General features: G+C 53.4%; 1 protein-coding gene across 2 annotated transcripts in view; it reads left to right on the plus strand.

The window, feature by feature from the left end:
* Positions 1-623: 623 nt before the first annotated feature.
* Positions 624-27,723, plus strand: part of HIVEP3 (HIVEP zinc finger 3) — a 71,309-nt gene continuing 44,209 nt past the window's right edge. For both annotated transcript variants that reach the window (XM_039564696.1, XM_039564697.1), the window contains exons 1-3: positions 624-718; positions 5,413-11,083; positions 15,816-15,958. In XM_039564696.1, the coding sequence (XP_039420630.1) occupies positions 5,969-11,083; positions 15,816-15,958 (5,258 nt within the window). In that variant the 5' untranslated portion in view covers positions 624-718; positions 5,413-5,968. The remainder of the gene's footprint in view (positions 719-5,412; positions 11,084-15,815; positions 15,959-27,723) is intronic.

Below are 27,723 nucleotides of genomic sequence, written 5' to 3' on the forward strand. Positions count from 1 at the left end.
GGAGCAAATGAATGATTTCATTAAAACTAAAGGTGGTATAAATGCAAATATTGAGACTAAATATGTGCTTTGGAGGAAGGGCTGGGCCAGGAAGGGAAATAGCTTGTCCAGGAGGAGAAGTAATTGGTCCAGGGGGAATAATACCTGGTTCAGATGAGGAATACCTGGGCCAAGAGGAGGAATATAGGAATACCTGGTCCAGGAGTGGGAATACCTGGTGCAGGAGATGGAATACAGGAAGAGGGAAGTAACTGGTCCAGGATGGGGAATAACTGGTCCAGGAGGAATAACTGGTCCAAGAGAAGGAATAACTGGTCCAAGAGAAGGAATAACTGGGCCAAGAAGGGAAACACCTTGTCGAGGAGTAGGAACGCCTGGGCCCAGAGGGGGAATTCTTGGGCCAGCAGGAAAAATACCTAATCCAAGAGCAGGAATAGCTGAGCCAGAGGAGGAACACCCCACAGCGCTGTGTTGTCTCTGAGCGTTGGTGTCACCCGAGGGAGGGGATGCAGCCCCAGGGGCTCCCCAGCCGTGGCACTGTTTGTGCCCTGCTGTGGTTACCTGCTGCTGTCTCCAGAAGGGCCTGGCTGCTCCTTGGAGGTGGCACTGGGATATCTGCACATTCTGAGCCCAGCCTGCTCTTCCTCCCACAGACTGAACTCAGCCGTGGGCAAACGAGAGAGGGACACCACCAAAATTCCAGACTCCCCAGTCCACTGTGAGTATCCTCTGCTTTTCCCACCCTGGGGGCCTCCCCCGCCCTTTGCCGTGGGCTCCACCTGGCAGCAGGACCTGCCTTTCTCCTTGTCCAGTTTATTTTGCTTTCACTTCAATTCATTTGAGAAACTTTTGCCTTTTGAGTCCTCCGAGTGCTTCATTTTTATATTTCTGAGTTACAAGAGGTGATTTCAGGGGGTCTGCCCCTGCTGTTGTTTGCATTAAATCCTTCTCTTCATCAATCGCTTGTTCAAAGCTAATTTGGGGCCTCCCACAACCTCCAGGTAGCACCAAACTCTCCACCCCGTGCTTCTCACATCTGGTTTTATACACAGGTCGAGGTGTTTTGGAAGAGCTGAGGAACACCATCAGCTACTGCAAAAAACCTGCTGTTTGTTTTCCCCCCAGATGTGCATCTCCAGATTGATTAACCCCTAATTAAAAAGGGGTAAATGCTGGATCCTCCCACAGGCAGGGCACTTTAGTGGCTGCCAGTTCTGTCCGTGGAACAGAAATAGGAGCTGGTGCTGTGCCTGCTTCCCTCGCTTGCACAAAAGTTGGAAGATTTAAAGTTTATTTAACAAATTTAACAATTTTTAGCAAAGTATTTAACAAATGTCCAAGGCGGTTGGTTGTTAAATTTGTCTAAAGTTTGGCTTCACACTTGTGTCCAACAAAGACGTGGATTTTCCAGCAGCCCACCAGGCTTTCCCCATAAGCCTGGAGTCCCTAAGAACAGGCTAAAATTGGGTGTATACAGAGAGGAAATTGCTGTCGTGGTTGGAAAAGGCGGGGCTGTGACAGCTTCCCAAAAATCCCACTGGAAAATCCTGATGTCTTCTCAGTGATGTTCCCACTTGGAGCTCAGGCGCCAGGCCCAGCATTTCTCATCCCGTTCAGGAGGGGTCTCAACCCCAAATCTGCTGGGGAAGAGCTCATGTGGGTGGGGTGATGGTCCCAGGCCTGAGGCTGGGCAGTGGTCAGCTCTTCCTCAAAGCCTTCAGGAGGACTTGGGAGAGGCATAGGACTGGGAGAGGTTTAGGACTGGGAGAGGTTTAGGATTGGGTGAGGTTTAGGATTGGGTAAAGTTTAGGATTGGGTGAGGTTTAGGATTGGGAGACGTTTAGGATTGGGAGAGGTTTAGGACTGGGAGATGTTTAGGATTGGAGAGGTTTAGGACTGGGAGAGGTTTAGGATTGGGAGAGGTTTAGGACTGGGTGAGGTTTAGGATTGGGAGAGGTTTAGGATTGGGAGAGGTTTAGGACTGGGAGATGTTTAGGACTGGGAGATGTTTAGGACTGGGTGAGGTTTAGGATTGGGTGACGTTTAGGATTGGGTCAGATTTAGGACTGGGAGAGGCTTAGGACTGGGAGAGGTTTAGGACTGGGAGAGGTTTAGGACTGGGTGAGGTTTAGGATTGGGAGAGGTTTAGGACTGGATGAGGTTTAGGATTGGGAAAACATGTGCCTGGCCCTCCTTGCATGACCCATTTCCGCCATAATAAGGTCGTTCAGAATCCCAACAATTGTGACTTTCTAGAAGAGCGTTTTTCTGGGCATTTTCTCTCAGGCTTTAGGGTAAAATTCTGGTCCCATTAAAATCAGACGGAATTCTGTCACCGATTCCTTCCATCGGGGTGGCAGCCTTTGTTTCTGGCACTGGGAACGCAATGGGCATTCCTGCTCGTGTTTGCTCCACTGCATCTCAAGTGAAACCCTAAGAAATGCTGTCTGAATAGAAAGAAAAGCTGGAATCCCCAGTTTGAGTGCCTGTGCCTCGGACCGGGCCGCAGACATGTGATGGCAGCAGCTGGAAACCGTGTGCCAGATAATCCCTGCAGCTTTTTCCTTTAGGATTTGCTGTTGTTGTGCCAGTGCCAGGCTCGGGATGCTGAGGGGAAAATATTGTAGGGTTGGAGAATCACGGAATATCCTGAGCTGGAAGGGACCTCAAGGATTATCAAATCCTGCCCAAACAACCCCAAATCCCGCCCTGGGCATCCCTGGCAGCGTTGCCCAAACGCTCCTGGAGCTCTGGCAGCCTCGGGGCCGTGCCCATTCCCTGGGGAGCCTGGGCAGTGCCCAGCAGCCTCTGGGGGAAGAACCTTTCCCTGCTCTCCAGCCTGAGCCTGCCCTGGCCCAGCTCCAGCCGCTCCCTGGGTGCTGCCCCTGTCCCAGGAGCAGAGATCGGAGCTGTCCCTCGGGACGAAGCTCCTGATCCTGATGAAATCTCCCTTCCTCTTCTCCCTCCCTCTGGATTCTTAGTGGAGAAACCCTCCCGGGCTGCATGTTTTTTCTCCTGTTTTTTGTTGCACTGTTAAATTTTCCTTGGAGAAGTCCCAGCCTGGATGAACTGATCCAGCCAGGAGAGTTATCCTTTGCCATTGGCATTCCAGGAGCCTCATTCCCAGTAATGGAATAAAGATGTCCAAAGTAGCCTGAGCTGGCCCGGGATGGCCCCGCTCGCTGCTGTAGGCAGCCAGGTGTGTTTGTTTGTTGGCTTGTCCTTGAATTGTTCACTTTTGGGCAGAATTCCTAAAAAAAAAAAAAAAGTCAGCTGGGGCCCATGTGTTCATCAGAGGAGAACGAGGAACATCGAATGGTCTGGACATTTGGGGTAATATTGAATCAACTCAAGAATTTTCTTTGCAAGCCTCACTGCTGTACATTTAGGAATTGGTACGTTGCCTATAGCAGGAAATTCAGTATTAAAAAGTTGTTCAGGTTGAGTTGGGAATTCTTAAGTGTGAATACTTGAGCTTGTGGCAGCTCACTCTGCACTTGCTGAAAAAATCCCCACCTAAATCCACTTCTGCCTGGTTAAAGTTCTCTGTCCCTGCTTAAATCCACTTCTCCCGAGTTAAAAAGCTCTGTGTGTCACGAGTGGGGCAAACCCCAGCAATGTGGGCAGAAATCAAGGTGATAAATCAGCCCCACGAGTGTCTTTGATCTTCAGTAAGTGCTGGGCTCAAAGTCTAGCCCAGACCACGCTCAGGGTTAGTCAGCACTGAGGGCTGCTCAGAAAACGGCTTTCAGAAGGTAATTAAATCCTTCTCACAGCAACGAGCCCGACCTCCTCAGCAAGTCAGGGCAAGAACAGGTGCTCTGCAGGTCCTGGGAAGTTTGGAGGTTGTGCTGGAGGGGAGCAGGGCCTGGATTTGGGGAAAAGGAAGGTGAAGTTCAAGCCTAGGACTGATTTTGTGTCATTGCCCTGAGACTTGGTGTCACAGCTGGGCAGTAACAGAAGCCACTTGTCCAGTGAGTAAAAAATGGCATCTCAGGGCCACCAGTGTCCCTGAACTGAGCCCCTCGCGGGGGATGCGTTGTCCCCGTTGGGTCCCTCAGTGGCAGCTGCCTCTCTCCGTGACAGAGTTGTGTCCAAGGACTTGCACCCTAAATTCGGCCATCTGAGGTGATGTGTCCAAACAGCAGAAGGTTTTCAGAGAGTTTTGTGAAGTCTGGCTGGTCACGATGTGTCCCCGGGTGTCCCAGCATCGTTAGACTCTGCTAATTAAGCTACATCCCCTTAAACCCCACGTCCCTTTTCTCATTGAGCCCACAGGGTTGCAGGAGTGAATGAGGTGTGGGGAATCCCTGGAGGACTTTGTGGTTCCTCCTGGTGGATCTTCACTCTTCAGGAGGAAGTCAGGCTGTCACAGAGCTCAAATCTCACTCCCCTGCTCCTCCCTGCTCTGCTGGACTTGCACTTCAGCCCCATCCCCAGGATGAGAACACAGGGCTTGGAACACTTTCCCCCTATTAAACCAAAGCAATCCTGTCCTAGCGAGGTGCAGCACCCCGGGGCAGGCAATACCTTCAGAAAGAGGGACAAGGATTCATTTCTCCTGATAGATCACACCTCTCGGTTCCCTTCACTCAAAAAGCACCGCCCTTCTTTTCCTTCAGAGCGTCCCACCCGTCCTCTACTCCATCTCTTGGAGACACCGGCTGATTCCAGTGCAATTCCAGTGCAATTCCCTCCTGGAGTGTCCCATCACAAGCTGCCCTTGCTGACCAGGGTGGTCAATAGGGCTTGAGAGGTCCCATCCCCACTCATTTCAAGAGGGTTTCCCTTTAGGAACAGCCCACGATGGCAGCCCTCACGTGTGCTGCAAGAATTGGATTTGCACCTGTGTTTGGTGACAAAAGGCAGGAAATTAAAGAGGCAATGCTCCCACAAAAGCTCCTCTTTACCTGCCTTTGTCGTCGGTGACGCTGAAGATTAGCACAGCTTAAGAGCAGCTTTCATCCAGAGAAGATCTCTCGTTATTTGTCAGGGCTGTAAGAGGCGTGAGGCAGTGCTTTGGTGTCAGTCAGTTTGGAAGGGAAATACAATTATGAAAACTTTAAACCCCTACATGCTTGCAGGAGATTAGGAGGAATCCGAGTTTGAGAGCGTTTTAATGCATTTTTCCAAACTGTCTCTGTTTCCAGTTCATGTCTTTGGTTGCTGCCCCACAGCCAGGTTTTGTGAGCGTTAAACCGAGTCCCTGAGGTTTGCCTGGGTGCAGTTTATGTTTAGGTTGCCATTAAAATAATGTCTTGTGAATGGCAGACATTCAATGAGTTATTCCGAATTATTTGTGTGCAAAATATTCCCTGTGAACCCCCCCAGAACGAGCAGCGTTTAATTACTTACACACAAAAGCTAAAGTCATTTTTTTTTTGTTTGTTTTTCTTTTGGATGTAATTACAGAAATGTGGGAAGTACTTTTCCAAGGCTTTTGAACTCCAAAGTGGAACAGAAGGAAGACACAGGGGGACATCCACCGTTCAGTGTTATTTTCCTTGCACAGGAGAAAGAAAGGGAAAAAAAAGGATCTTTCTGAGATGAGCACTAAAGTCTCAAGTTTTCAAAGCTTTGCATAACAAACAAGAGACACATTGTGGGTTGCATCTTGACTTTGAAGGCTTGCCACTGTCAACTGAAATAAAATGGCAAGGTTTAAAGCCTTAACCAAGTTCACAAGGAAAATATTTGGACTGAAAGTTTTGGAAAGTTTTCTCTCTTTGAAGTAGTTTGTCATGTGTTACCAATGTGAACTTTATTGACCTTGAAACGTTTTTTTTTTGAATCAAATAGCAACTAGTGACACTTTAGTAAAATCTTAAATCAACAACCATCTCCTGGCGGCTCCAGCTTCGTAGCAAATGCAGGCAAAACAGGGAATCTACAGAGGAGACCTTTATTATTCGTAAATGAAGCCTGCCAAAACCTTCCCGAAATAGCATTCAAAGACCCTTTTAAGGTCATGGATCCTGAACAAAGCCAGAAGAGCACAAAAAAGGCTGAGGAAAGTCCAAGAAAGAGGCTTCCCAAAGGAGAGGCTTTCCAAGGCAGTATTTCATCCCCAACTACGTACCAGGGCAGCTCTGCTCCTTCCCAAGGAACCCCTCTCCGAGATATCATCTCACCGCAGCACTTTTCCGGCTCTTTGCCCGTTCCGCGAGAGGAGCCCCAGGAGAAGCCCGGCCACCAGAAACAACCCAAGCCCTCCTCCTTCGACCACCCCGCCCACGTCCCGCAGCTTCAGCAGCACGCACTGGCACCAGCATTTATGTCCCCGGGGAAGCCGGAGCATGTCCTGGAAGGTCCCACATGGCAGCTAGTTGATCCAGTCAGACCAGGGCCCTCTGGCTCCTTCCCATCCCCCGGGCTGCACTCCCACCATGGCCAGCTCCTCCCGTCCCACTCGCCCATCATTCCCGCGGAGGACATGCCGGCCGTGCAGAAGGTCTTCATCCCTCGCCCTGCCCAGGTGTCCCTCAAGCAAGCTGAGGAGGTGCACAAGAAGGAGAAGAAGCCTCAGAAGCCGGGCAAATACATCTGCCAGTACTGCAGCAGGCCCTGCGCAAAGCCCAGCGTGCTCCAGAAACATATCAGGTCCCACACGGGGGAGAGGCCCTACCCCTGCATTCCATGCGGCTTCTCCTTCAAGACGAAGAGCAATTTGTACAAACACAGGAAGTCTCACGCTCACCGGATAAAAGCTGGGCTGGCCTCAGGGATCGGAGCAGAGATGTATCCATCGAGCCTGGAGATGGAGAGGATCGGCGGGGAGGACTTCGAGGAGCCGACAGAAGGGGAGAGCACGGACTCGGAGGAGGAGACGGCAGCGATGTCGGGTCATGCCGTGGAGCTGTCGCCCAGGCAGAAGCACACCCTGCTCTCCAGCAGCCTGCTGAGTGCAGGGAGCCAAGGCTCCAGCCATGACCGCTGCTCATTGTCCCATTCCAGCATGTCCCAGTCCCTCGAGGACAGCTCCCAGTTCGTGGAGCCGTCGTCGGAGCACGCCCTGAGCCATAAGTCCGAGGACACCCACACCATCAAGCAGAAGCTGGCGCTGCGCCTGAGCGAGCGCAAGAAGGTGATCGACGAGCAGGCGTTCCTGAGCCCCGGCAGCAAAGGCAGCACCGAGTCTGGGTACTTCTCCAGATCCGAGAGCGCGGAGCAGCAGATCAGCCCTCCCAACACCAACGCCAAATCTTACGCCGAGATCATCTTTGGGAAGTGTGGGAGGATCGGGCAAAGGACGGCGGCGCTGGCTGCAAACACCACCCAGGGGTTCCCACACCTGTCCGGCGACGAGAAGCCCAGCATGGTCCCGCTGTCTGTGCCTAGAACACAGGTGATCGAACACATCACTAAGCTAATTACCATTAACGAAGCCGTTGTGGATACCAGTGAAATCGACAGCGTGAAGCCCAGAAGAAGCTCCCTATCCAGGCGTAGCAGCATTGAATCCCCAAAGTCTGGTGCGTACAGGGAACCGTTTCAGTTCGATATCAAGTCTGGTTCCAGCAGCCAGCTGGATGCAGCGAAAGTGTTGGCATCCCACGGTGAAAAAATGAAGCCCGAACAATCATTGTTGTCACTTCAGCAATCCCACAGTGCCACAGAGACAGTGCCTCTCCTAAGAAGCCACTCAATGCCTTCTGCTGCATGCACTATAAGCTCCCCACACACCTTTAGAGGTAGCTACTCATTCGATGATCACATCATGGAGCCTGAAGTCTTAAGCCGCAGCCAAGCGTTTTCCTCCCACCCTCGAATGCTAAAACGCCAGCCAGCTATCGAGCTACCCTTGGGAGTGGAATACGTCTCGGAGGAGGTCGGCTCTGCCAGCAAAGAAACTGTTCCCAAACCTCCCGAGGAGCCTGAAACCAAGGAAAGCGATCTTACCAAAAAGTCCCGCAAGGGCCCAAAGGCAAAAGGGTTCATGTACGAGTGCAATGTGTGCGGCGCTCGCTATAAGAAGAGGGACAATTACGAGGCCCACAAGAAGTACTACTGCTCAGAACTGCAGCTCTCCAAACCCCGCTCTGCCACATCCCACACCTCGTCGGAGCCGGAGAAGAGCGCGGCAGATCCCGATGTGTGGCCCCAGATGATGCATTACAAGCTGGGCAGCACCTTGGAGCTCACCCCGCTGCGGAAGAGGCGGAAGGAGAAGAGCCTTGGGGACGACGAGGAGCCTCCAGCTTTTGAATTATCTGACACCCCCTCCTCCAGCACCGGCCCAGGCGCTCAGTTTGCAAACCTGGCCTCCTCTGATGTGGCTCTAAACCTGACCCGTGAATCCTTGAAGTCACCAGCAGACTCGGGAAAATCTGCACCTTCCGAGGCCAGTGCCAGCTTCCATTCCAGGAACACCAAACCGGCTTCGAGCGCGGAGGGCAAGGAGAGGAGAACAACCTCGAAGGAGATCTCTGTCATCCAGCACACGAGCTCCTTTGAGAAGTCAGACTCCATCGAGCAGCCCAGCAGCTTGGAAGAGGACAAGCCCCTGTCCCAGTTCCCATCGCAGCCCACACCCCAGCACAGCCGCCCCCCTCACTCCCTGCAGCCCAGGCTGGTCCGCCAGCCCAACATCCAGGTCCCTGAGATTCTGGTCACGGAAGAGCCGGACAGACCAGAAACAGAGCCAGAACCTCCTCCGAAGGAGCCAGAGAAAACCGAGGAATTCCAGTGGCCGCAGAGAAGCCAGACTCTTTCCCAGCTCCCTGCGGAGAAACTCCCACCCAAGAAGAAGCGGCTCCGGCTGGCAGAAATGGCGCAGTCCTCCGGAGAGTCCAGCTTTGAGTCCGTCTCTCTCACCCGGAGCCCCAGCCAGGAGAGCAGCCTATCCCACGGCTCCAGCCACTCCATCTCCTTTGATCGGGACGACCACACCAAGCCAGAGTCGAGTAGCCAGCCCTCCGAATCCCACCCAAAACCTCCTGGTGTTGGCTCCCATATGCTGATGGTCCCCAGCCACCATCACCATTCCAGGGAAATGCGGAGATCCGCGTCCGAGCAGACGCCCAACGTGTCCCACCCTTCCCAGATGTCAGAGACTCGCAGCAAGTCCTTTGACTACGGGAGCTTGTCGTCCACTCCTGCCTCCACCCCTGGCCCCTCCACCTCCTTGGCCCCCCAGGAGAGGAGGAAATGCTTCCTGGTGCGGCAGGCCTCCCTCACCAGGCACCCCGAGCACGAGCCAGACCCGGCCCCACCGGGCTGGCCAGACACGGAGGATCCAGCTCCTTCTTCCAGTAAATCTCCTGCCACGAGTCTGCCCCATCAGCCGACCTCGTCCTCCCCTTTGCCCTCACACGGCACCTACCCGAGTGACAAGAGCCAGCCAAAGGACAGCCCCGAGCCATCCTACAGCCCGCCATACACAGAGGCACTGCAGGTGTTCCACCACCCCGTGCCACAGCTGACACTGCACGAGAAGCACTTCATGGCCCCCCAGGTTTCCATATTTCCCTACCAGCACCTCCTGCCGCAGCCGGGGCAGTCTGCAGAGCTCTTCGCTGCCCACACCATGTCTGACATCCTCTCTGCCCAGTTCTCCATGCCTCAGATCCCTCCCTCCATATTCCAGACCCCGCCGCTGCCCCTCCCGCAGACGCTCATCCACCCCGGCCCGCTTCACATCACTCCTCCCTTGATGTCTCACCCCGCTGAGGTGTCCTTCAGGCACCCTTCATTCCTGCCCGTGCACTACCCTGGCTCCTCCCCGATCCCCTCAGCCTTCTTCCTGCCTCTCCAGTCTCAGTTTGCTCTCCACTTGCCAGGCGATGCTGGTGGACATTTGCCACAGATCAAATCCAGTTTGTTCTCGGCAGCAGGAAGCTCCAGCCTGTCCCCGTGCACGGATTATGACTCGGACAGCAGGTTGCACCCTCTGACCTGCACAGCGAGTCCCGCGGTGTCTGTCACCGTGACCCAGCTCGTTGTCCCCACCCGGACGGAGCCCATGGTGTCCCTGGTTGTCCCTGTTCGCATCCAGACCAACATGCCCTCCTACGGCAGCGCCATGTACACCACACTCTCCCAGATCCTGGTCACGCAGTCCCAGTGCAGCTCCTCCACCATCGTCCTCCCCAAATTTGATGACCGCCAGCCCAAGGGCACCCTGGTGTGCAGCGCTGACGTCCATGGGCTGGGTTTTGACCTGGCCCAGATGATCACAGAGGAGCAGAGGAGCCTTTTCCAGAGCCCATACCTGAGAGTGCCCCTGCCCTTGCCAGAACGAAAGGGCTACATGCCCCTCACCTGCCCCTCGGACAGCGTCCTCGGCCTGGAAGGGGGCCCCTCCACAGTTGGAGGGAGCAAAAGGATGCTGTCCCCAGCCGGCAGTTTGGAGCTTACGATGGAGACACAGCAGCAGAAGAGGGTGAAGGAGGAGGAAGTGTCTGAAGCAGAAGAGAAGCTCGAAGTGGTGAAGCCGCCCAGTGCAGTAGAGGAAGGGAAAAAGCAGGATAAATCTCCCTTCCTTGCAGAAAGCCAAGACAGGGTTGAGGTTGAGACACCACCCAACGTGTCCGTGGAGCAGTCGGAGCCAAAGGAAACCCTGAGCAGTTCCCAGCAGGCCGTGTCCCGCTCGGGTTCCCCGAGCTTTGAGGCCCTGCAGGAGTACGAGCAGCCAGCTGGCAAACAGTTCCTCAGCCAGGAGCCTCTGCAGCCCGTGAAGAAGGAAGACTCCAAAGAACCGGTGGAGCAGCCTCCACCAACCCCTGCCAGCACTGCCCCCGTGCCCGAGGGCGCCGCCAGCGCGGGGAAGGCTCGGGAAGGCACAGACACCAAGAAGGTCCTGCAGTTCCCCAGTCTCCACACAACCACTAATGTCAGTTGGTGCTATTTAAACTACATCAAGCCAAATCACACCCCGCAAGCGGACGGCCGCTCCTCGGTGTATGCCAGCTGGTGCGTCAGCCTCTACAACCCCAACCTGCCCGGGGTGTCCACCAAGGCAGCCCTGGCCCTGCTGAGGTCCAAGCAGAAGGTGAGCAAGGAGACCTACACCATGGCCACTGCTCCGCGGCCTGAGGCGGGCAGGCTGGTCCCGGCCAGCTCCAGGAAGCCCAAAATGACCGAGGTAATGCAATCCTATCTCTTTCTCCTGATCCATTTGGATGCGTGGGCAGAGGGGGCTGAGGGCCGGGGCGTGGCTGTGCTTAGGTTGGTTGGGGTTTACTCGTCCCGCTGGCGCTTTGAGAAGCGCCTGTTCTCGGTGAAGCTGTTAGAGTGAAGAACCCAAACCCCACTGAAACCCCAACCCAGGAGGCAGGAGAGCCTGCTCCAAGGCCAGGTTTCTGTTCTCCAGTTCCTACTTGCCTTGTCACCCAAAAAGTAGGAATCACCACCACCACCCCACGAACCACCACGGCTCCAGCACAAAGGATTAGACTTCATTTGCATTTGTCTTGATATTTCAAATAGCTTTATGGCTTTTTTTTTTTTTTTAATGCTGTTCTAATTCCCTACATTTTGCATGTTAGAAATGGAAAAAAAAGAAAAAAGAAAAAAAAAAAAAAAAAGGATTACCTTGGGGAAATGGGATTCTGTCTGGTTGTGCATCTGCTCATCTCACATTAATGAACATGGAGAGGCATGCTTAAAAGTATTTAAAAAATATTAAAGGGAGATTTGCAAGTGTATTTAGGCCCCTGAAGAAGCACAAAGGCTGGCAGTGACATTTATAAAAGTGCCTCAGCAGGGCAGACACGTTTTGTTAAACACCCCTGTGGTTTGGTCCGTTTGGTCCATAGCTGCCCACCTGCTTTTCCAGGTATTTGAGGACATTTTATGCCTGGTTTTAGAGTTAAGACTTCGCAGTGGCTTCCCAGGGGCAGAGCTCCCCCAAGGCAGTGCCCACACGGGCACAGAAGTCTTTAAGACGCTCCTGTGAGCTGCCTAATTTTATGTATCTCATTTTAAAGCCAGACTTTACTCCTCCTGCTTAATGCTGAACCAAACAGATCCCTTTAATCCAGATCATGTTCATGTAGATTAGCAAACAGAATCGCTCTAAAGATTTTGCAATTTGATATTCATCTCAAGTCAATTTATATTGATGGATTATTCATTTTATTTCTGTGTCATGAAATGAACTCTGAATATTAAATTTATCATAATCACTGCTGCAGCTGCTGCTTATAAATATGTCTTAAAATACACAGTAGAGTGGCTTTGATTCAATAAATCTTTATTTCTATTCAGCATTTCCATCGCTCTCCTGCCAAAATCCAAGAGACAGATTTCCAGGGACACAGGGGCAGATAATTACCTGAGCAGTGCAATAACCACACTGACATTTATGCACTATTTTTCTGAGGGTTTTATCTGAGTGCTGTCGTAGCATCCTCGATTTCAATCCCTTAAGGAAGTGCCTGTGCTGCTCTGAGCTCTGCTCTTTGCCATGGTGCTAAAACGCACACCCTGTGTGTGTGTCCAGAGGTACGAGACCCCCACGCCCTGAAGGGACGGGCTGAACAGCGATGGTTCAGCCCTCACTCATCCAAAGCCACATTTCACTGCATGCATGTCCCCCAGCGCCTCCTAAACCCCCTCACAAAACCCCTCCAAGCTGTCTGCTGGTGCAGGTTCAGGTTCCCGTGGTGCCATTTGCAGAAGGAAGAGTTTGCCCTGCCCAGTTCACCTCCATTCAATTGGCCTCCAAGGGCTTTGCAGAGGGATTTGTGCCCCTCCAAGGGCTTTGGAGAAGGGTTTGTGCCCCTCCAAGGGCTTTGCAGAGGGATTTGTGCCCCTCCAAGGGCTTTGGAGAGGGATTTGTGCCCTTCCAAGGGCTTTGGAGAGGGATTTGTGCCCCTCCAAGGGCTTTGCAGAGGGATTTGTGCCCCTTCAAGGGCTCTGGAGAAGGGTTTGTGCCCCTCCAAGGGCTCTGGAGAGGGATTTGTGCCCCTCCAAGGGCTCTGGAGAAGGGTTCATGCCCCTCCAAGGGCTTTGGAGGGGGATTTGTACCCTTCCAAGGGCTTTGGAGAGGGATTTGTGCCCCTCCAAGAGCTGTGGAGAAGGGTTTGTGCCCCTCCAAGGGCTCTGGAGAGGGATTTGTGCCCTTCCAAGGGCTTTGGAGAAGGGTTTGTGCCCCTCCAAAAGCTTTGGAGGGGGATTTGTGTCCCTCCAAGGGCTTTGGAGAAGGGTTCATGCCCCTCCAAGAGGAGGGAAACGGTGGATCCTAAACCCAGCCCTTTGTCCCCGCGTGGCTGGCAGAACCCCTGATAGCTGCAGTGGAGGTAAATGGAATTCTCGGCAGGCACAGAACTGATTTGTGCTCAGTGGGAGCGAAATCCTCCGTGCAGTGCTTAAAACACACACAGCTGGCACGGGCGGGGCAGCAGCGGCTGCCAGGACGTGCAGGAGCAGTAGCATCACTCCAAGGCTGGGAGTCCAACCCTCAGCTAACTCTGCTCTGGCTCCTTCCCTTCAACATTCCCTCCTTTCTGCAACTCCAGGCTGTCACTCAACCCCCCAGGAGATGTAACAAAGCTCCGCTGTTCTGTACAGTCATGCATGCAGCAAGCAGTAGTTCCGTACGTGCTGTCTCCGTCCTCGGCTTGGGGTTTGAAATTTTCCAGTGGGATTTGCTGAGCAGATAATTCTGGAATTCTGGAGTGGCTGCGGGCTCCAGCGTGCATGTAGGGATGGCTGGTGACACTGTACTGGGGCGTGCACACTCTGTACATTCGAACGAGACTGTAAAAGGGGATAGCAGTGACTGTATGACTTTGGCTCTCCGGTGCCTTTCATCTGTCAATGTTTTTGTGCTTTCGAAAGTTGCAATAAACAAACCTCGTGCTACATCTAGCAAGTCAATTGTTTTGTATTCCTCAGCAAACCTGCGAAGGTTGTCCCCAGCAGTGTTCTGAGCCCATAGCTCCCATCAAGAGGTGAAGCCCCAACCCTAAAAGTTTAAATTTTGAGGGTTCTGAGTGTGTCTCCTGCCGCTGGTTTCCTCGCTGTTATCTCCATGCCCAGAGCCACCAGCTCGAGACCATTCCTGCTGTTAAATATTCAAATGGTTCCTGGCACTGTTCTGCCCCGGACCCTTTCTCATGAAATTCCTGGCACTTTTAGGCAGACAGGACAGCACAGGGACCATTCCCAGGAGGCTTTAGGAAGGATGTGTGGATGGTGTGGGCATGAGGCTGATCTGGCCCCACGGACAAAGAGCAGCCCTGGGTGAATTTAATGCTCTGAGCTGAGCTCCTGAAATTCCTGGGCAAATCTGAAAGGTTTCACCTCATTTCCCAAAGCGACTTCTGGGTTATCCCTGCTCCTACCAAGCATCCCGTGGCAGCTCCAGCAGCTGCGGGGGCTGGGTTACATCCCCCTGGATTCTGCCGGCTTCCGTTTGAGCTGCTCACTCTGTGGCTTCCCCCAAAACCAGGGGAGACAAAGAGGCTCCGCTGGGGTGATTCATCCCCCTTAGGACAAGGCTGAGGTGGGGCAGGGGAATCACCTGGGGAGCCGCCACTCCTGGCAGCCAGAGCCAAGGGTGACGAGCTCTGCTTTGGGCTTCAGGGGCTGCCTTCAGGCCAAAAACTGCTCACAGATGCCTTCAGCCTGATTCCATAAATGACAGACAGTGTGAGGACACGGGGATTCAATTGGACGGCAGAGTTCCTGTGCGCAGAGTGACCTGGGGGAAAGGCCTCTGCTTTCCTTTCTCTGGAGACCCCTGGGTCTGTCCTGTTAGGGTTTAGGGGACCAACACCCCAACATTTCATTCCAGGCATGGAGAGCTCTCCTGGGGTTTGTCCTGTTAGGTTTTAGGGGGCAACACCCCAACATTTCATTCCAGGTGTGGAGAGCTCTCCCTGGATTTGTCCCATTAGGATTTAGGGGACCAACACCCCAAAATTTCATTCCGGGTGTGGAGAGTTCTCCTGGGGTCTGTCCTGTTACATTTTAGGGACCAACACCCCAACATTTCATTCCAGGTATGGAGAGCTCTTCCTGGATTTGTCCCATTAGGATTTAAGGGACCAACACCCCAACATTTCATTCCAGGCATGGAGAGCTCTCCCTGCATCCCATTCAGAGCCACAGAGGCAGCTTTGATGTTTAGGTCCATCCTATAGCAAACATTAAACGTGTAGCTGAGCTGTCAGGGCATGACTTAAACCTTGGGCTAGGCAAGGTTTAGACCCCAAACCCCCTCACCAAGGTGGCAATTTAACAGTAAAAAAGCAGATCTGACCCTGGGAACGTGTGGGGAGGTTGAGGATTCTTTTCTCCCGTGGGTTTTGTGGCTTTCTCCGTGCGGCGCCCTTGGCAGCGGAGTTGCAGCGAATGGAAATCACCCAGGAGCGCTGCCTGGCGAGTGATTTATGTCAGGCTGAGGTGGCTAAAACCCAGATTTGTGTGAGTGTGTGTGAATGAGGGGGAAGGCCAGACGTTCAGTGTATGAATTCTGCTCATTCCTCCTCTCCAGCCCTTTCCGATGTGCATTTTTAGAGAGAGGATTATCCAGGGACAGAGATTTGGGAACAGAGAACCCCACACGCTCAGAGTTACCCCAGCCACTACCCTTCCCTCCATCCCTCATTTTTCCAGTTGGCAAGAGCTGGATAACGTGGCGGGGGCATTAAAAAACTTGTGAGAGCTCACAGTAAATGCAACAGCACCCTCAGGGCCCCAAATCCAGAGGGAGAGGCCCCATTTGTTAGGAGGGTGCCCTAATTGGCGCCCTTGGTGTCGGGAGCAGCCTGGGGACGCTGCTGGCTCTGCTGGGCTGTTTGCTCTGTGTCTGCCTGCCAGTGATGTTGTCTGTAATCATGGATTGTTTTGCTCTTTTGGGGAGATAGGTTCATTTGCCTTCGCTCCTTTCTAATGAAGGTCGAAAAGATATAACTAGAGCTGAGAAGGAAGAGGAGAAAAGGGGAAAATCAGAAGAGGCTCTTGTGACCAAGCGAGGGGAGCCGGTGAGGATCAAGATCTTTGAAGGAGGGTGAGTGTCTCATTTTCTTTCTCTCTCTGTGTCTCGCACTTGCGTAGAGTTGTTACAGTGATGGCGAGGTGCCACTGGAGGTGAGCAGATGGAGCTGGATTTCAGTTCATTTTCCGCAGCCGCTGTAAAAACTCGGCCCTCCAGCTCTGGAGTGCATTAATTCCCTATGTTTGAGCTGCCTTTAAGTCAGCAATCACCTGGATGTCTCTTCTGAGTGGGTGGTTGAGTGAAGAGCCCAAATCCATCTCGCGGCTGTCTCTGAAGTGACAGAGGTGCACTCCTCAAGCTTTCCAGAGCCTTCTGAAAATGGTGTTCCTGGTGGTTGTTCCCATTGTGAGGAGGATCTGGGGAGCTCTCTCCTGATGCCTGGGCTTTGGGTGGGGAACAAAAGCAGCGTTTTGTTCATGTGATTTCCATCCCACCCAACTGAAATAGCTCAAACCAGGATGGCTGCAAGGCCTTGATTTGATGCGTCTCAGACCCCGGCTCCAGGTGATTCCGAGGATGCCTCAGGAATTCAGCACTGGTCTAATGCTGCTGTTTATTTCTTAAAAATTTAAAAAAATACCGAATGAGCAATGTGTCTGTGGGTCACCATTAGAGATCATCCTTCCTGGGCGTTGCAGAGGGGGGCCAAACTGGTGGGGGCAATTTCCAGCAGGATTTATCAGTCCTGCCCGTACTGTTGGGTGGTCTTGGTTTCCATGTGTCAGAAAAAGGCTTTCATTAGGCTGTGCTTGTGGTTTTGCTGCTGTTACCAGCTGAAACTCGCGTTTATTTTAAAATACCTCATTAGCAGATGGTCAAACTAGCAAAGCAAGAGGGAAAAGCAGTGCTGTGGGACAGGAAAGCTGCGTCTTGGTCAGGAGAACTCAGCTCTGCTCCAGGTGTGGGCTCTGCATGCCCGGCTCAGGTCTGGGCAGGGAGTGGGGGATGCAAAGAGCCAAACAGTGCCAATCCTGTCATGGCTGTGGCCTGAAACGACTCAGGGAGCAGCAGAACGAGAGATTTGATGGGCTCAGTAAATCTCTGTCACCCCCCTGTAGCAGATGGGACCCACGGGACCGACCGAGCGCGGTTTATTCCCTTCAACCCCACGGCAAACCTCGGTTCCCCTGGACTGGCTTGTCCCTGTGGCTGCTCAGGGGGACTCTGGCATTCCTTCCTGGAATTAAAGCAGCTCAGCATTAGCACGCCTGAACATCCCCCTGCTCCTCACAGGGCAGCTCAGGGGTGTTCAGGGCAGAGCTGGGGGGTTCTCAGTGCTGTGCTCCCACAGGGGTGGCTTTGTCCCCGAGCCCAGCTCAGCCAAGTGACGCTGGGGTCAGTGCTGGCGTCGCGGCGTGTCAGGGGATGGTCCCTGCCTGCTGCCATTCCCAGGGTGGGATCTGGGAGCGGAGGGGTGGGAACACCCAATGCCTGTCCCTCTGCATGACAGACACAAAGCAAAGCCTCTTCTCCAAGGTGCTCTGTGCCACCAGCACCAGGGAACGTGTCAGCCGTCCTCAACCCGCGTGGGGTGTACTTCGAAACCTCCTGTAGCTCTGACTGTGTCCCTCTGGGTGGCACACAGCGCCAGGCACTGCTGGGGCACGTCAGGTCATGGCAACGGGTTCTGTGTGTGAATTCCATGTCTGGATTCCATACCTGAATTTCATGGCACTGCCCAGGGCTGGCAGAACGGGCTCTGCTCCGTGTGCTCCGTGTGCTCCGTGTGCTCCGTGTGCTCCGGGCCTCATTCCCACAAGGTTTCTCATGTCGAGGTGTTCAGCCCCAGCAGCCAGGACCTTTTCCCTGATGCTCTTTCCCAGGCATCTGCCAGGACCTTTTCCTGCAGATAAATCCACGGGGTGCCTGGTGCCTTCTGCTAGCTCCCAAATGGATCAGCCTCCCTTTCCTGGCCATCTCCTGAAAATGTTTTATACAAAGTGCAGCCATTTTCGAGACCTTATTTCACTCTCTTATTTTCCTTTATCCCCCATAAAAATTTCCTCCTGGACTCATTTCCCCCCTGATTTGTTGGTTTCACGCTGAGTGCTGCTGGCCAGGCCCATCCTTCCGGGGGGATGCATTTGGATTCACAGCTTTTGGAGCCATCCCACGTTTTGTTGTCTCAGCCAAGGAGGGAGATTATCAAGAAATTCACAAAAGGTGAACTTGCTGCAGCTCCTTGAGCTCCTTCTTCCCCTCAGCTTTGATTTCTTTGGAGCTCTTGCCTTTCTCTCTTCTATTTCCAGCACTTTTCCCTCTGTGCATTCTTCTGGCTTCCCCAATCCCATCACTTTTCCCCTTTGCCACACTCCTTTTGGACTTCCAGGACCATCTCTGAGGCTGCTCCTGCTGCTCTCCAGCCTCCCAGCTGAAATTTTATTTCTTGGCCTTCAGGCAAGGCCAGAAAAGCCAAATTTCCTCCTTTCACCATTGAAATGAATGAAAGATGAACCCCCGAGAGCGCTGGGGGCAGCCTGGCTTCTCCTCTCCTCTTCTTCTCTTCTCTTCTTCTCTTCTTCTCCTCTTCTTCTCCTCTTCTTATCTTCTTTCTCCTCTTCTCTTCTCTTCTCTTCTCTTCTCTTCTCTTCTCTTCTCTTCTCTTCTCTTCTCTTCTCTTCTCTTCTCTTCTCTTCTCTTCTCTTCTCTTTTCTCTTCTCTCCCTTGGAGGTGTCTCCTCCCCAGCTCTGGGACTGGATGGTTCCTTTGTTTTCCCCCTGGGAATGGGTTTGGATCCAGCACCTGCAGGTTCCCTGAGCCTGGAGGTTTGTGCCTGGGTTTGGGATCAGGGGTCAGCAGTGCCGGGCACGGGGCTCAGTCCTTCCCTCCCCACTCTCTCCATGAGGGATTGGCAGTGCCAGCTCAGGATGAGGCTCTGGGGCTGCCGGGAGGGCCCGGCTGTGGATGTTTCCAGCTCCTGGGGAGTTTCCAGCCCTTCCAGCACCGTTCTCCTGGTGGGAAGAAGCTCTGCAGACCCTTTGCAGAGCCTCTGGTTCCCTGGAAGCCTCAGGAGGGACGTGCACGGTCCCACCTAAACCGGTCCACATTGAACTGGGGGTGGGACCCACGGAGTTTTGTGTTTAAAGAACAAATTCCTCTTGAAGAGGTCACTCCATGTGCAATTTCAGCAGTGGCTTTTTATTTGAAACCGTGGAATTCTGTCAGGCTGGATATATCCCCATTCCCAGCAGATGGCCCCAGCACTTGGCTGGAAGGTTGGGGTCATTTAACACCCCCAGGACAGGCTGGAGGCCGCACAGGCTGCTCAGGCTGTGTTTGGGAGAACCATTAAACAGCCAGGTCAATGCCTGAGCTCCTCAAGGAGCAATCAAAACATCCACGGGGCTCGTCCTGAGGGATGCTCTGGTGGTCTGGGGCAGGGAAGATGATCTCTGAAGGTCAGGCTGGCAGGAGCAGTGCTGTGGTTCCTCAGTGGCTCAGTGTCACCTTCACCACCCCCCTGCGGTGCCCATCCTGCAATCTGACATCATGAAACCAGAGACTGGGATCGACCTGGGCCAGAGCGGGGCCCGTGCTGCTCTCAGGGGCTGCTCAGGGACGCGTTCCCTGTTTGCTGCCCTTCCCACCGTGGGATCTGAGAGCAGAGGGGTGGGGACGCTCAATCCGTGTCCTTCTGCTTCACAGCCCAGCCCTCTGGGCTGTTGTGGGGACAATTAGTTGGTTTGTTTAATTAGTTAATCGCAACCAGTGGGAAAAACAGCGCCAAGGTATATAAAGTTAAAAACCTGGACTGACACCCCAAACCAGTGCCGTGGGGAGTGAAAACTGCATTTTCTCCTTGGAAAACTGTTCCTTTTTTTCCTACTTTAGGGAAAAAAACCCCACTGTAACATTACAATTGGAGACACAAATATCTGGCATTCCCACTTTAAAAAACCCCTCCCCTTCACACCACGCCATGGCACAAATCCACACATCCCCGAGAAGAATTTCTCCCTTCCAGAGGGACGCTCAGAGTGGGGCTGTGCCCCAGGGCCTGCTCTGCTCTGCAGTTCGGAGGAATCCAAACCCTTTCCTCTTTGTCTTCCCCAAAATGTGACAGAGCTGGAGGTGCCCCAGCCATGGGATCTCCTGAACTGGGATCTCCTGAACTGGGATCTCCTGAACCCCAATCTCCCTCGAGCCTGGGCGCAGCCCCTTCCCAAATGACCGGGGGGTGCCTGAGGTTGGATTTGCATTCCCTGGTGAGCCCCAGTGCTGAGGGCTGGAGCTGCCATGCGGCCCTTCCCCTTCCTGTCCCCTCTTTTGGGGTTTTAGGCACTCAGGAACACCATAGAGCCTTAGATCTTCCTCTTTTAGCCTGTCCAGCAAAATATTTCCTCCTGGTCAAAGGAAAATGGAGAAAACGCAGCTGTTTTAGCAGATTTGAGCATGATTGCTAATTAGTGGATGAATAGGGGAAAACCCCCCACCTTGGGGTTACCCCTTAGCTGGTCTGAGCCTCCCTTCCCCGCTCTCCTCCCAGTTCTTGCCGCCGTGGGCTCACTGGGAATTGCGGTGGCTTCTCCGGGGTGATGTCACCCCATTCCTGTGCCCAAACTGCGGCTCCCTCTGGCACTCACCTGGTGGAAAACCCCTGGCACAGCCCGGGGCAGGCTCTGCTCCCCCGGGAAAGGCTCTGTGTTAAAGCAGCAGAGTTCCCGGGCTGTGACCCCAACCCCTGCGGCACCGCGGGGATTTCCTCGGCTGAGATGAGTTCTGGGAATCCTCCGTGTTTGTTTTGGAAGGAGTCGCTCATCCCACGGCAGGGATTGAGCGCACACAGGACCAGGGACGGAGGGATCCGAGGCACTTCCAGCTGCCCTGAGCACTGGGGAGAGCCGAGGGTGGTTCATTGAATATGGAATCGGGGATTATCCAGGGTGGGAAGGGACCCACAAGGATCCTGGAATTCAGCTCCTGGCCCTGCCCGGGACAAGCCCCAGATTTACCTGGAAACCTGGCAGTGAACTCACTCAGAGCCCCAGGGCAGTGCCTGAAGTGGGAACTCTCCCGTGATGAGAAGGGCTGGGCTTAAATAGGAGCCACAAATCCCAGAATGGTTTGAGCTGGAAGGGAACTTAAATCCCATCCAGTGCCACCCCAGGGACACCTCCCACTGTGCCAGGCTGCTCCAGCCCCAATGTCCAGCCTGGCCTTGGGCACTGCCAGGGATCCAGGGGCAGCCCCAGCTGCTCTGGCAATTCCATGCCAGCCCCTGCCCACCCTGCCAGGGAACAATTCCTGCCCAAGATCCCATCCAGCCCTGCCCTCTGGCACTGGGAAGCCATTGCCTGGGTCCTGGCCCTGAATCCCTTGTCCCCAGTCCCTCTGCAGCTCTCCTGGAGCCCCTTCAGGCCCTGCAAGGGGCTCGCAGCTCTCCCTGGAGCCTTCTCCTCTCCAGCTGAGCACCCCCAGCTCTCCCAGCCTGGATATTTTGCTCCATTCCTAGATGTAAGCAAAGAATTCCTGCAATTTACATTTCTGAGTGAAAGGGGTTTTCCTGAGTCTGTTTGCTTTGCGTGGCTGGGAGAAATTGGAGTTCAGCCTTTTCCATGAGGGCTGGTGGTGCCAGACTGACCACTCAGCATCCACTTGAGCATCTCCTGGGGGTTTGGTTGCTGGATTTTCCCTGCCCTGAGCAGTGCTGAGCAGGCACTGCTGCCCTGTGGCTGCACAGCCCTCCTGGGAATCACAGAACCACGGGATCATGGAGTGGTTTGGCTTGGGAGGGACCTTAAAGCCCATCTCATTCCAATCCCCCACCACGGGCAGGGCTGCCCCCAACCAAATCCCATCCTGGGTGTCCCGAACTGCTCCCTGGGACAGGAGTTTAAAGTCTCAAGCAGCAGCCCCTGCACTGGTGTTTGTGCTGCCTCTGTAAAGGGTGTTTCAGTAAAAAAGTGGGGTTTATGTGGGGAATTTTTGGTTGGTTTTCAGCCAGGACTTCACCGGCAGTGCAGAGGGGAGGTTTCATGTCCCCCTGAGCCCCCCAGGGACAGCCTCGTTGCCCATCAGCTCCAAACACCATTAACCCACTGGTGCTGGGATGCTGGGAAGAAGGGAGAGCAAACCCTGGATTTGGCAGAGCTCAGCTGAGAAAAAGCTCCTGGCAGCTCTCCAGAAATCCAGGCCCCATTTTACCTCCCAGAGCTTCATTTCTTGTGGGGTTTCCATGGGGTCTGGGTGTGGCCTGAAGGGTTGTGATGCTCTCACTCGGCAGGATCCATCCTGGGTGCCAAGGAAAGGTTCTGGAGCTGGGCCAGGGCAGGCTCAGGCTGGAGAGCAGGGAAAGGTTCTTCCCCCAGAGGCTGCTGGGCACTGCCCAGGCTCCCCAGGGAATGGGCAGGGCCCCGAGGCTGCCAGAGCTCCAGGAGCGTTTGGGCAGCGCTGCCGGGGATGCCCAGGGTGGGATTTGGGGTGTCTGGGCAGGGTCAGGATTGGGCTGGATGATCCCTGTGGGTCCCTTCCAGCTCTGGATATTCTGTGATCCTGTGACCTTGCCAATCTCAATTATAGGATCATGGAATAATTTGGGTTGGAGGGACCCTAAATCCCATCCAGTGCCACCCCTGCCATGGGCAGGGACACCTCCCACTGTCCCAGGCTGCTCCAAGCCCCATCCAACCTTGGACAGCGCTGCCAGGGATGCCCAGGGTGGGAATTTTGGGGTGTCTGTGCAGGGCCAGGATTGGGCTGGATGATCCCTGTGGGTCCCTTCCAGCTCAGGAGATTCTGTGATTCTCCTAAAAGAGCCCAAGGTCTCTCTGAGCACGGCAAATTTACACTTTTTTCTATTTTTAATAGCACAAGAAAAATACTTTTTCTGCTTAAAATGTAATCCAAAGGAGACAAAACACAGCGTGGCAATTTAAGGAAGGAGAGATTTTTGAATTTTCCCAATGCTGACAAGATAAAAGGGGGAATTGTTTAAGAGGCAGCTCTGCAGTGGGAGCTGCTGCTTGAAAGATGCATTCCTTAATAAGACGGGAGAAAAACAGCCAGGAGAGAAAAATATTTGCAAAATGAAAGGAATCTGCTTTTTGCTTTGGAAATCATTATATTCTTACATTAAAAGATACTTAAAAGCCAATATTGCAAAAAGCTTCAATTCAATAGGAAGCAAATGCTTTTTTTTCCCTCCCCATAAAGTGTCTTCATGAAAATTTGGATTTTTCTCATTAATTTTGGGGGTTACTTAAAAAGCAAATGTTTTCCCTGGTAACTCAGGGAACAGTCAAAGTGAAAAATCAATTTTTTTCCAGTGGTTTGCTCAGGGAATCTTTCCTTGGATGGGAGCAGCGAGGTAGAGGGCAGGAAACAGCACTTGGAAGAGGAGGAAAGGGAGGAATTTAAGTGCAGAGTCAGAGCAGGAGCAGCAAAGCAAAGGCGTCACTTGCTGGGCTCTGAGCTTGGACAGCTCAGCGTGTTCTCGTGGCATCCCAGAATGGTTTGGGGTGGGAGGGAATTTAAATCCCGCCTCATTCCACGCGCAGGGACACCTCCCACTACCCCAGGGGGCTCCGAGCCCCGGCCAGCCCGGCCTGGACTGAGGTTTGGCTGGAAGAGCTGAAGGTTTCCGTGCCACGGTGGCTGTTAACAGCACCACTGCCCAGAGCTGCCCCTCAGCAGCCATGAGCTGGCCACGAGCTCCTGGACAGGAAAATTTGTACAAAATTTGTACAAAACAGGAACAATGTTGGGTTATTCACTTGAAATCAGCGTTAATTTCTGTCAGGAGCAGCTCTGGGTTGTGGAACCACAGCTGGACCTTCAGGCACGACCCCAAATGTTACAAACACAGAGTCCCAGACTAGTTTGGGTTGGGAAGGGCCCACCTTGCTGTGGGCAGGGAATGCTGTCGGAGCTCAGGGCTTGGAGCTTTGTGTTTTCCCTGCTTTTAGGACAATAACCTGTGAGTTGGTGCCTTTGGGAATGCACCTTAAGGGTCTGTGCAGAGCAACTCAGCATCCACCACATCCAATCTGCTTCCTTTGGTGTCCCCTTAGAGATGGGGGTGGAAAAAGCCCCATTAACCCCCCCAAACCCCATTAAATCCCGCATGTTTCTGTCCATAAGCACAGATCCCTTCCCAGCTCCATCCCAGCCCTTCACTGGATGAAAAAAGACATGTGAGGCTTGGGCTCTTCCCGCTCGGGGTGCAGCGGGGCCTGGCCAGGCTCGGCTGGGGGGTGCAGGATGTGCCCCGTGCCTCTCCTGTCCCAGCAGCTGGGTTTGTGCCCAGCAGTTCCTGGACAAGCTGTTCCCTTGCCTCCCCGACACCTCCAGGAATGCTGCTTGGAGCTGGGAAGGGGGACTGGGGCTGGTGGGATGAACCCTTCCCCTCTCAGTGTCTGGGTGTGTGAGGGGACACACAAACGGCTAAGCTCGATTATGTTATGCCTTTAAAATGTCTTAATAATGCTCCTCGCTGGGAATTGTTGATGTGTCCTGGCCTGGACACCTCGTGGCTTCACTCGACAAACTGGGTTCATTCTGCAGCTTATTCCTGTTTTCCCAGGAAATCCCACGAACTCAGGAGGATTCTTCTGGGTTGTTGTCTGGTTTCCTTTGTTACTTTTCCTCCGTTGTTCCTGCTGGGGCAGCCAGCCCCCTTCCCTGACTCGTCCTCGTGGGTGCTAATTTCCCACAGCCAATTATTAAACAATGTTGTCTGCAGCTTCCTGCCTGACCTCGCGTGGGATGCTCAAGTTTCTGCAGGGATTTCCTTCCCCCGAAGGACCCTGCGAGTGTCCAAGCCCGTGGGATTCCCCCGTGGTCCCTCCTGGAGGAGGAGGATGAGGATGCTCTTCCTGAGCCCAGCATTCCCAGGGGTTTTCCCCAGCATCTTACTCCACTCGCCACCAGTTTTATCTTCTCTCTGACAAGAATTCCCATTTGCTTCCAGCTCAAATCAAGACTAAATAAATGGGATCAAGCAGGAGAATGCCTTTGCTGCCTCTCACAGGTGCCCAGGGTACCTGGCTGGGCCCTGTGTCACCTTTGGGGGAACAAGGGGTGCTCCAGTGCCAGGCCGAGCACCAAAGGAATTTAAAATCTACTCATTATCACATTTTGTCCAAGTAATTTCTTTGCTCTCAACACCTCGTAGATCCAAGGATCATCCCAGATGGGTAAAGAGGAGCAGCTCCTGCTGTGAGATCGATACCAAGTGGGTACCTGGGGAGGACAAAGCAGGATTTTCCTTTCTCATGCAGTGCTAAGGTGAATTCAGGGAGCAAAAAGGGAGAACGGGAGCTTGGCCTCGCTTGGGGAATCTCCTCCATGCCTTGCCAGAGATTGGTGGCCCTGTCTCAGTCAGATCCGGGGCAAAATCAAGGATGGCAGGAGTGGTGTTACATTTTTAGACCTCCTGTCTCTCCTTGGGGCTGGTTAGACCATTCCCAGGTCCGGAGCTTTTCCTCTTTCCTGGACCTCTGTGTGACTCCATCTCATTTTGGGGTCGGGGGTTTGCTGATGAAACTCTGAGTGAACAACTCGGGGTCGTTTCCTGCAGCGAGGCCGAGGTTTGTGGGGTCAGGGAGGGGGAGAAGGGGAACGTGGGGGAGAGTCTGAGGGTGGAACCTCTGTGCTGATGTGATTTTTGTACCAGAGAATTATAAACCAAAATGAACAAAGAACTTTAGGGCCAGAAAGAGCCCGTGGGTGTTCCAGGCCCACAGGGGCTGTGGGCAGAGCAGGGCAGGGAGAAAATGTCACGAGCTGGGAGCAAATGTGATGTCCAAGAGCAGCTGAAAGGAGAGGCAGGAGCATTTCACAGAGCCTCAATCCCACAGGTGAGAGGATTCCCGTGGGAAGGAGGAGGATTTCATCACACAGACGATTCTGGCAGCTGGACAGGGATGGAGAGAGGCAGAAATTGGTCAGAAGGGAAGAGCTGCAATTATCCAGCAGGAGAGGGACAGGCTGGAAGCTCTGAGCTCTCACAACAAAGAGGGGGGAGTGGAATGGAGAGGAAAAATGGCTCAAGCTGCTGCCAGCAGAGAAGGGAAGAGAGGCTGAGGGTCAGAGATGATCTCGGGATAGGGAGGTGCCAAACTCCCAGGAGTGGGTGGATGCAGGTACCAGCTTCAAACACTCCTGGTGGTTTTGTTTCCATTTCCAAGGGGCTGCCTGCCCTCAGTTTCCCAGGAATAATCATTTCCCCGCCGTTTTAGATGCTTTCCTTTGTCAGAGGGTTGCAAATTAAAACGCGGAAGAATTTATGTGAAGTCCTGCAGCAAATCCACGATCACCTGGGCTGTCCTTCCTCATCCCGGATTCCCAGGCATGACACAATGCCTGACTCCGAGCCACGGGGTGACAGGGGCCAAACGTCTGGGATAATGAGCTGTGCCTGTTAACAGAGCATTCATGGGCTGCTGGCAGAGCTCCCGGCGCTGGGGTTTGCACTTCGTCCATGCTCTGACACAATCCTTGCCGCTAATTCCGTGGAAAATCAGAGCAGCCAAAGGTTTTTATCATTTTGACTCAGGATTAGGCAGCTCTTAACATCTGCATGCCCAGGCAGCCTCTCCCGTGCAGGGATGGGGTTTCTGGGAGCCCTTTAATGGATTCCAAGCTCTGTGCAATCAATCAGGAGCCCGGTGTTCAGGCAGACAGACCCAGAGCCCAGAGCCTGATGCTCCGTCCGTGCTCCACTGGGAGAAGGGCAGGAAGATGACTCTGAGAGTGTAATTCTGCCCTGGCTTCTGGGACTTCCTTTTCTGTCACTTTCTAATGATGAAAATATTATTTTGGGGAGGCAGCTCCCTGTGCAAGGCTGACGTTGATCTGATTCCTGTTCAGTGTGGTTTTGGGGTTGTTTGTTTTTAATTTTAATGTTCCCAAATGTAGTTGGTTTTTAGTTCTCTTCAGTACTGACCAGCAGACATTTTATTTATTTGGGGATTAGGGTCAGGGTTAAGATTAGAGTTAAGGTTAGGGTTGGACTTGGGGTTAGGGTTAGGGTTGAGGTTAGGGTTGGGGTTAGGGTTAGGGTCGAGATTAGGGTTGGGGTTGGGGTTAGGGTTAGGTTTGGGGTTAAGGTTAGGAGTGTGGTTAGTGTTAGGATTAGCATTAGGGTCAGGGTTAGGTTTACTCTTAGGGTTAGGGTTGGGGTTAGGATTAGTTTTAGTGTTAGTTTTAGTGGTAGGGTTAGGTTTATGCTCTCTCTCCCACTGAGACAGATGGGATGTGGAATTTTTGGGAATGACAGCAATGGTAAAGGTCTGAGAGTAGAGTGTGGCTAAATCACGTTTTTCATAAATTACATGAATTTGGGGGTGTTTTTCCTGTAAAATCCATCCACTGACCAGGAATCCACCCAGAGTGGGGCCATGACCCTGGGAGTGGAATAAAGCCATCCCACATCCCAGTTTGCATTACAGTTTTAACTTTTTGAGAAGTGTTCCTGTTCTGTGGGTTTGGAAGGGAGCCCGCAGCTCACCCTGGTATGGGGACTGGGGACAGCCTGTGACAGAACCCAGCATTGGCACTGGGAGCCCTTGCAGAGGAAGGTTTTCCAGTAGCTCCCAGTTTGTTGCTGGAAGGGGAGCAGCTGTGGGCTCTGTCCTGGTGGCTCCGGAGCTTTGGAGGTCATGGATTTCCTCCCTCAGCTGCCCAGCCAAGGGAGGTGTGGTGCTGGAGGAAAGGGAGATCACTGCTCCTCCTGGGACACTGCTGGCCTTGGAGAGGCTCCAGAGGCTCTGGGATGTGCCCGGAGCACATGGAATGAAGACCAACAGGGCCAGAGGGAGTTGGGCAGGCTCAGAAAT

This window comes from Corvus cornix, chromosome 23, assembly GCF_000738735.6.
Source record: "Corvus cornix cornix isolate S_Up_H32 chromosome 23, ASM73873v5, whole genome shotgun sequence".
In the NCBI taxonomy this organism is placed as follows: domain Eukaryota; kingdom Metazoa; phylum Chordata; class Aves; order Passeriformes; family Corvidae; genus Corvus; species Corvus cornix.